The sequence below is a fragment of the Corvus brachyrhynchos genome, unplaced genomic scaffold (assembly GCF_000691975.1).
Source record: "Corvus brachyrhynchos isolate BGI_N302 unplaced genomic scaffold, ASM69197v1 scaffold53, whole genome shotgun sequence".
In the NCBI taxonomy this organism is placed as follows: domain Eukaryota; kingdom Metazoa; phylum Chordata; class Aves; order Passeriformes; family Corvidae; genus Corvus; species Corvus brachyrhynchos.
In genome coordinates, this window is record NW_008237681.1 from 180,071 (window position 1) to 189,856 (window position 9,786).

The 9,786-nt window shown below is 35.3% G+C and overlaps 1 protein-coding gene across 1 annotated transcript in view; it reads right to left on the reverse strand.

Annotated features, from left to right (window-relative positions):
- The window catches only part of STT3B (STT3B, catalytic subunit of the oligosaccharyltransferase complex), a 28,762-nt gene extending 23,244 nt beyond the window's left edge, over positions 1 to 5,518 (reverse strand). The window contains 3 exon segments of the mRNA XM_008631965.2: positions 1,594 to 1,659; positions 3,354 to 3,641; positions 5,385 to 5,518. Coding sequence (XP_008630187.1) covers positions 1,594 to 1,659; positions 3,354 to 3,626 — 339 coding nt within the window. The 5' untranslated portion in view covers positions 3,627 to 3,641; positions 5,385 to 5,518.
- Positions 5,519 to 9,786: the final 4,268 nt, after the last annotated feature.

Consider the following 9,786-nt stretch of genomic DNA (forward strand, 5'->3'; position numbering starts at 1 on the left):
TTTCCCTATATTGTATTTCCCTTTTGGAAAGCCATCATCTATGTGGGATGAAGTAGATACAAGGAATAAAATTCTATCATCTAATCACTGAGATTTGAAGCTAAGCTACAGACAAATCTGAAATTTTCATGAGCTGATAGCACTTGAAAGGAAAAAACCAGCCCCCCCCCCATTTAAAGTCAAGCACTGATTGCCATGATGACATTGATTCATAAGTTCTGATACCATACATACACTAGATCACATACTCTCATACAATCCCACACACCAAGATGGTAAGAACTTGTTATTGTGTGATTTTTCAGCAGTAAAATTGTGGAAGTATTTTATTTGTTATCTGTATGTTTATGAAGGCACCTTTAGAGAATCTTACTAATAAATTGGCACAATATAAAAAAATACTCTGGTACATAAATATAACAATTCAAAGACTTGCAGCTTTTGTGCACTTAAATATGTACCACAGCTACAGGACCTTTTCACTATAATACTATATAAACCACAATGCTGTGTATAAAGAAGTGGCTCTCTATTTAGCAATGTGGCAAAAGGAGGAGAAATGGAATGAAATAAATATACTCTTAAAAAGAAATAGCTATCCTAGCCTCTTTGGTGACAACCAAAGGGCTATTATTTCCTGTATTAACTGCAAAAGTCTCCCAGGAAACCAAACGGACATTAAAGCTAGAGGAAAATTAGACAACAACCAGACAACCTTTGAATTAACCTTGTACTTTAAGGCACATAAACCAATCCAGAAGTTCCTTGTTCTTGCAAACCTAGTTACCTGATGGTAGGAAAGCAGTATTTGAGACCTCAGTCTTAACTGTCACCAAGCAATTAGCCTGGCTGTCTCACCACTGGCTATTTCAAGGATAATTTATTTTTCATACAGTCACAAAAAGTTTACTGGGGAAAAAAAAAAGATGTTTGATTCAAAGAGGAAAATTCTTCAAGTCTAAGGTTTCAGAAGACAGAGGAGGGGGAAAACCAATTCCCTTCATTTTTCTACTAGTTTTATCTCCTCAATTTTACTGCTGTTTTCCCCCTCTGTTAGCCCTTAGGAAAATCTCTGCAATAGCCTCCATTTTCACAGATGAAGAATGAAAATTTATGATCATTTATTATGACACTGTAATCATTCATCAGTTCTGGTGGTAAGCTTTACTTTATGGCATAATTATACCCATAGAAATAGCTTTCAAAGTTATAAAAATGTAATATGATTATTATTGCATTATAGTAATGACACACACACACAAATATCAAAATTATACCTTAATTTATCTGTACCAAAATAAAAATCCAACTGAATCAGAGCACCTATTCACAGTATGAAAAAAAACTTGTAAGTAAAGCTACTATATTTCAAATTTTTTTCAAAAATTGTTTTAATCATGTTTAGTTAAATACTTGACACTTACATGTTATGTTGTTTAGTCATATATTTAAGGTTTTAATAACAATATGAAGCAGTAATTTTATATTATGGCTCCAACAAAGATTAAAATATCCTTCTTCTCTTCATCAACACATGGATTATGTAAGTCCTACTCAAATAGTTCAGCTATTATATATATATAAAAGCCTTACCATGTAAAAGTAGGATAGACAGCAGCAGATTGTCCAAAAGACTGACCCAGTTTTCACAGACTTCACCTGGAAAAATAACCGAGTATTATGAATGACAAATCCTGGACAATATTCAAAAGTTTCATTCCAAAACAATTGTCAAGAGAACTTCTTTAGCCTGCATCAAGTTATATTTTATGCTTCTGAACTGTTGCCCATAAAATCGTAACACAAATGCAATTCTTTCACACACAAAAGTCAGATCTATTTCTCTAGCAAAAGCATAAAACCCAACACTCTGCCTTATGATCTGTTGTAGAAAGGTAGTTGCAATGCCTCTGTGCTACTTTCTCTGAGATATTAGAGCAGTTTACAATGCTAAGTGAAGATCATCCATGCCTTAATTCATCTGCAATTAGAGACAAAGGAGCTATTCTGTAATTTTGAAAAACTCACTTAAGGTTAACGAGAACATCCAGATACTACTAAAGGTTTAGCAGGATCCAGAAATTGCCCCAGGAATATGAATTTGTCTGCAACTGGTGGGGGTGACTGTGGTGAGGAAAAACAGGAATGAAGAACAGACATTAAGAAAAGCTAGGAAGTTGTCTACAAAATGTATTTGATTCCATAAGAGTTCATGCAAACATTATTGCACTCTGCAGTTTAGTTAAACATGAATTCCATGAGAACAGATAACTGCTAGGATATCTCAGTTATTCTGAAGTAACAACATAGGTTGTTTCAATCATTGTTATCAAACACAGTACACCTTTCCAGCTGCAGCTATTCTAAAACCAGATTTTAAAAAACTGCATTTAAGTAACACCAGTCGCTCGGTCATGAAAAAATTGAATTCTCTTCCATTATATTCCTATCAACTATATCCCAAGTTTGAAATATTCTAAAGCTAAAACATTCGTGAATATGCATCTGCTTACGAAAACCAGAACTCTTGGACAAAATTATGGAGAAAGCTGTAGTGACAATGTGCTTATGTGGAGCCACGCTAAATGAAAAGTACAGGCATTCCAGAATACACAAGGGACAGTACCCTACAGTGTCTGTGCTGAATTAACAATATAGTTATGCTATTTATGTTATTTCCAAAGTAGGTTCAATAGCCCAGAAAAACTCCAGCTTTCCTAAACTCCTTCATGTAAAACTACGTGACAGATGAAACTCTACACAGATTAAGGAGTGACAGACATGCTGCTTTTGCAAGCAGTCTAATTAAAAGACATAAGACTATTTCTTTAAGCACACAAGTAACACTAATATCTGACTGTAGACAGCTTTGAGTATTTAATTATTAAGTATTTTTTGAGTATTTATATTTTGAGTATTTAATTAAGTCAAAGCCCAGATCCTCCATACAGTCAAAAATTTTTCCAGAAGACAATTCAAAGCACTTCTTTTTCAGTCTACTGCTTTTCATCAGCCATATAAGGAGGCTAAAATTTGATGCACACAATACTAATACCTCAAAACTGAAAAACAATCCCTGTGTTTGTTTTAAATTTATAGACTCATCATCATTTTTATTACCACTATAGGACACACTTCAGTGGAACAGTGCTTTTACACAGCAAACTAAAGAGCATGATTATGGAGTTGTTCAAATCATGTGACTTCTCAGTACTTGCCTAATCTAGAGCCAAGGGGAAGAGCGATGAGAGGGAGGAAAATAAGAATTCAATGGATTCTAAGAAAAATCAGTCATTTGGTTGGAGGAGGAACCAAAAAACCTTTCCAAAGCAAAAGACTCAGCAATTACTTACCCATAAATAGTATGTGAACTGCAGTGCAAAAATAGCTATGCCTTCATTGTCAAACGATCCTGCTACTGATCGGGATATGTAACCTGGAACTATGGCAATAAAACAGGCAGCTAAAAGCCCTGCTCCCTGGTTCCACAGTTCTCTGGTGAGCAGGAAAGTAGAAATAGCTGTAAGGCCGCTAAAAACTGGTGCTAGAAACACACATACATCTCTTATATGGACTGTCACATTAAGCATATTTAAAATCCAATGTATAAGGCCTGCTGTCACCATCAGTCCTGGGTATACCTACATGGAGATAAAAAACGAACCAAAACACTAGGTTATTACAGAAAACTATCATAGTAGGTTTGTTTACAAATAACTTGCAATGAAACAATAATTTTTTAAGCTGATATAAGCAGTGAGTATTAGCATAAGTTAACAGAATTATTTTAGTACTCCTTTAATCATGTTTTGACAGCACCACTGAATACCATAGGCTCTTTTAATTTTATCCAAATGCTAACAATAAAATATAATCTACTTCATAAATGAAAGAGCAGCATACAGATAATATCCCATCTTGCTTGACATTTATCATACAATGAAAAGAATTTGTCATTAAGGTATGGAAGCAGAAACTAAAATTTGCAAGAGAATTTCAAGCCAGCTACGAGTTTAACAAGCCCCAAAAGTCTAATACTTCAAGAAGAAACCCAAAATCTCCCAGCCATTTTCCTTTAAAATATACCATGCCATTCTTTCACTTCTTGGTACCAATAGGGAAACAAAATGTGCATCAACAAGATTTAATTTTTTAAAGCTGAAAAGCTGATGGTCAGTCCATTGAATACTATGTATTTGCAAGACGTGTAGACACCTTTGGATATGGAAGATTAAAATAAAGTCCTGTAAAATCAAATTAAGATGTGCTCCAGAAAGGTAGCACAGACTTACACAAATCTATTGAACCCATCATAGAACATTGGAGAACTTCAGAATATTCTTAATAGGATTTCTACCCTCCCACATTTATCAACATTAGAAAAATCAATACATACCAGAAAAATTAAAATGTACTTCACCTGCTGTAGGAACCCAGAGTGTCAACCTGCCTTAGTTTCTTTCAAAAACTAAGAAGGGCATTGTACTAAATTAAATTAACAGATGACTGAATGTTCCCCTGCATATATTTTAATTCTTTTTCGTAAGATGTTTTATTTTGTATAAGACAGGTATGGAAAACATGCACTTACATGTTACATAAAAAAGTCTCCAGCATCCCTAAGATACTAAAAAAAATGGTTATCTAACTGTTACAAAAAACATGTAAATACCTTTAAGTGTTATATACTATCATTACAAAGCTTTAATGAGCCTTCACACATTAAGAAACACATGGCTGCATTACTTAGTGTTACTAAAGCTATTCCAATGAATGATATTTGCATTCTGATTTGATAACATTGTTTTGTACACCTTTCCTGTCTGGTAGCTTGCATCGATACCAATCTTAACTAGTCCTGATGCTTCATACAGGTGCCACACTGATCTAATTTCACAAGGTCTTCTCCCAGTGAAAGTCCTAACTTTTTTCCCATACATACATGAAGTCTACTCAGCACACATCACTGGATTAAAACTTGTAGCTTAAGAGATTTAGGTAACAATTTTGAAAAAAAATTCATTTTTTAAAAAAATGTTTTTCCTTTACTGATTTTGTATACCAGAATTACAGGAGTCATAATACCCTTATTTGTTACTATTAGAATTTCATATGTAAGGAAGTTCTGTACTTCTTGGTCACAATATGCTACTGGATAAAGACTAAGGCATGTTGACTTAGTTTCTGCAGCTAAAAATTAAAAACATCTCGATATTCCCTCTTCAGCAATTTGAAAATTAAAAGCGTATTTTATTAAGATTCTTTTATCAATGTCAAATTTGTACTGAAAGTTCAAAAAACTTCCTGAAAAGTAATCTTTAAATATTTTTAATTTACTAAATTTATTAAATTTATTTTAATAAATTTATTATTTAAATACTTACAGTTCCACCTACTATTCTTCCGAGTGGATACCATGCTCTTTCATCAAACCAATTTAAAAATTCATAAAACCCATGAGATGCAAGATGATGTGTTGATCTATAGTTAAACCTAGAAAGAAACAGCAGAAGGGTAAGATAAAAATCAAGAACTTTAGCCTCTCATTTACTATGTAAGTACAATGGTCCTCTCTGTATCTGCAGAGTTTTAAAGTAAATTACTAAGTTCTCAGCTACTAACAACTATGTTTTCTTCACTTCTACAGCCAGTGCATATACACAGATGATCGTTTACAGTTTTTGGTGGGTTCTTTTTTGTGTGTGAACATTAAAAGGTTTTCTTTCACTCTGCTAAACGCTCTGGCTACTTTAAAATTAACTTTCTAAAACTACTAGTTTTCAAATACAGTCTATCACATCCAGTCAATGCAGGACTCTCACTCTGAGACAAGGACAGCTACACGGTACATTTGCTGCTGCCCTACTTCATGTAAAATTGATGAGTGACTCATGCAATAATAGGCAACAGGAATCAGTCTATTTGTTCACGTTATCAAACTAATAGCCTTCTTTCAATCAGTAAGAATCTACACAATGTAGAACCTCTGTAGATGAAGTTTAATCTTCAAAGTTGTACATTCTCTGCTGCAGAGAATTTCTAGTACAACAAAGGGTCTCCCATGCACACCTTCAGTTCAGTCTTCCACACTGTCTAAAAACCATTAAAAAACATCAACAGACTGCTATTAAGGCATTCATCTTCCACCTTCCTGGCACAAAGTATCTCAAACTTCTGATAACAAAATTTTTAAACTATTAAAATGTCCATTAATTCTTGAAATTAGGCATCAGGCTGCAAGAAGAACTACAGTGCATGTTATCCCAAAACAGCAACTCTTTAATGATCATTCATTCAAAGGCCAAACTAAAAAAGCTACAAATACTGAGAATGTGAAGCTTTGTAGAGAAAGTTTAGGCAGAGAAAAGCCTGGGTGAACACAACTTTTAAAACAAGCAGTATTCACAAAGCTAACCTTTTAAACACATATTCCAATTGAAACTCAGTTAACCAGGTGAAATTCATTAGTTAAAGAAGTATTAAAGATTTTATTCATTAGCTAAGCAGAGGTTCAGGTGACTTAATGGAGTACAACAGACAAAAAGTTAGATGGGCAAACCACCATGAAAGACTTCCAAAGACACTGCTAGAATTCAAGCCTAGAAAAGCTTGTGTGTTTTTCATTTTGTCTACTTTATGGAAATATCCCCTTGTGTCAGAAATACGCATCACTTCTAACAAAGATTTTTAAACTAAATAAAATTCTTTTGCGTCTCTAGGATTCCCAAAATATCATAGGTTTACTTTGAACTATTTCATTTCAACAGAATAAAGCTAATGTCATTTAAGACTGCAAATCCCATCAACCTCCTAACTGTTTAATCAGTACAAGTAATATCTGAAATACAGCTGCACTGAGGTCATGAGCAGATTTCTTCATCTACACAGTAGAAGAACAAAAAAACCTGAAATTCAGGTTCATCCATCAACAAATTTGCATGTTTCAAATGACTGAACTACCACAGCATCAGTCAAATGATAATAAAAACAAGTAAATAACAAAGAGTGAAGTACTTTCAAGAACAGTCTCTTACATCTGTTAAATAAGCAGTTATATAGGATACATCAACTGATAAAACTGTGGACTTTCAGAAGTCATTAGTCATGTTTATGTAAGAAAATTCACACGAACATCAGTCATTCTGACCTAGAAATCTTTGATTCAAACAGCAATGTGACATTGGTTTTTAATAAGGCTACAACTATTCCCATTTGACTAGATTTCTAAATATTAATTAATTCTCCAGGTCTGAACTGTCAACTCTAACGTGATTTATGAAATGCTGTACCTGTAAAATTAGCCTCTTATCTTAGTATAGCAAGGTCTGTTGTTAATTTGTTTAGTGCCAAGTGCCTGCAGTATGGTATGTAACAAATTAGGAGCTTCATATTGCACAGGACACACAGAACCCATCCAGCTACAGACTGGACTGAAATTACTGAAAACTCTGCCAACATTGTTATCCTAGAACTTTAAAAAGGGAACAAGAAAGATGTTTACTAACATGGATTACTTTCGAATTTTTAAATGATGACTCAAACTCACAGAGGCTACAAAAGTATGACTAATGTTTACTTTTACAGCATCAAAAGATCAGTTTAACAAATGAAATAGGCAAGAAGAATACATATTGGCATTCTCCTCATGTTTCCAAACAGCAAAGCTTCGTAACTGACTTCAGAAGGATGCGAACAACTGTCTTGTGATTTGGCAGCATCCCATTAAGCCTTTAATAAGAATGAATTACCACTCAAAATTGAAATGCAAGGTAACAGCATTTTACTTCTACCACTTCAGAGGTAAGAATTTAATCTTCCCTCCTAATATACTCTTAGACAGACACAAATCTATTAACCCTTCTTTCAAAAAGTGATTTTTTTGCCACAAATGAAAGCATGCAGTGACCGCTGTGCATATCTTTACAGCAGAAATTACTGGCATTACTATAGGTACATTGATTTTTCACTGTGAGAAGACCTGTGAGAACAAGAAACAACCTTCTAGACACAAAAACTAAAAAACAAACAAACAAACAAATTTAGAAGCTTAATTCAGCACCTTGCTTCGACTTAAAAAAAGAAAATGTCCACTTCACCTCCCACTAGGTAACCTGCCAACAAAAATAAGTTAAAACGTCAACATAAACATACGCACACATCAGGAAAAGGTTGCTGTGATGTTGCATATCAGAGCCAGCTTCAGGCATGGACAAACTGGCAGCAATGAGCGGTGTACCAGACAGAAGTAGAGTCTGGCAATCATATAATGATGCCAGTATTATGCTCTGATACCACTTAGCCCTTCAATAGCACTGTTCTCCTCTAGGGATAAGCCTGAACCTTGTGAAACTGTTTCCCTTTTAGCCAGAACGGAGAGAGCTGCTAACAAACAGCGAGCATCACAAACCACAGTCATACCTTCTTACTATCTTGGTACTTTTCATACTGTGCTTGAAATGCAGCACAGTGGTATTGTATTTCTACTGAAATGCTATCACAGTATCTGCAACTATCTGTAGGTTTCACAGGGCTGTAGAACAGCCCTGGAAAATATTAGAAAAACTGAGACCTTTGCCTACACCTGCATCTGGGAGATTCAAGGGCTGCAGCTGAGGGAGGAATCATAACAGAGGCAAGAACAGCCAGTGCTGGGTAGGGGTTGCATTTCAGGTTTGGGGGCCACTGCCTGCCCCAGTTCTTCCACCTGCAGCAGCAGCAGCAAGAAGAAGTGATATTTAGGGTTTCTATCCAGCCCTCCTTCTGACCTACTCCACCTTACCCAAGGAAACACTGGAACTGAAGTACACTGCTGGTTGCACTGACTGAATAGTATGCAGCACCAGGTGACAGAACCAGAGCGAAGGAAAGGATCCCTTTTCTGCCACCCTCAACCCTCACACCCATCTGATCTTGAGGTATGAGAACAGATTACCCACTTCCCAAGATTCCCTCTCATCCTCCTTCACCCCCTTGAGGCAAGTCGATTTGAAACAGACGTGAGAAGAATAAAGAATAAAATTATGTGAAGTACATGTTAATTACGTAGCTAGAACAACTGAGACAAATATTCAAGTTCTCAGTCCACGCTGTGAAGAAGATACACACTTGCTAATATTCAGCTAAGGGCCTGACACCAGGAAACGTTGACTTCTTATTTTAGTTGACATTCTAGGAGGAAAAGTGATGCTCTGCTGTTCTCCTTGCCTCTTTCTGTCAGGTCTGTAGTTTGAACGGTCTCATCCTCCAAGTTAAGCTTTAAAGGAATAAACAATCCTAAGTCTTTGTATGTTTCAGAGTCCCAACCACGAAACTAGGCTGGTATTGTAGTTTGAACCTTTGGGGGGATGCTCTAATGATCACCTAAGTGCTCTGTGTATGGTATCATTAATTTTGTGGCACTGCTGGAGATACCTACATTACAGCTGGTTCAGTAGACAACTGGCGATAAGTTAATAAAGATATGGTTCTCATTTTTAAAGCGTATTTTAGCATAGAACAGAGTATAAGCAGCAACAGCAGAATAACTGAAACAGAGGCATATTTTTTTTTAGTAGCAACATTAATTTAGAAAGCTTAACTAGGCAACTTGCAAAGCAAAGCCTGTAAAGTTTTCACTTACATATTATGCAGTTAATACATGATCTTAACTATCTGTTCCTGCTTAGGTTTGATTTTTATTCCTTGCTATGAACTGCCTTTTTGATGACACAAGGCAATACTGTAGGATGATTACTTAATGCTAGTCACAGCAATCATTCTCTATCCAGGAGCTACAGAATTCTCCAG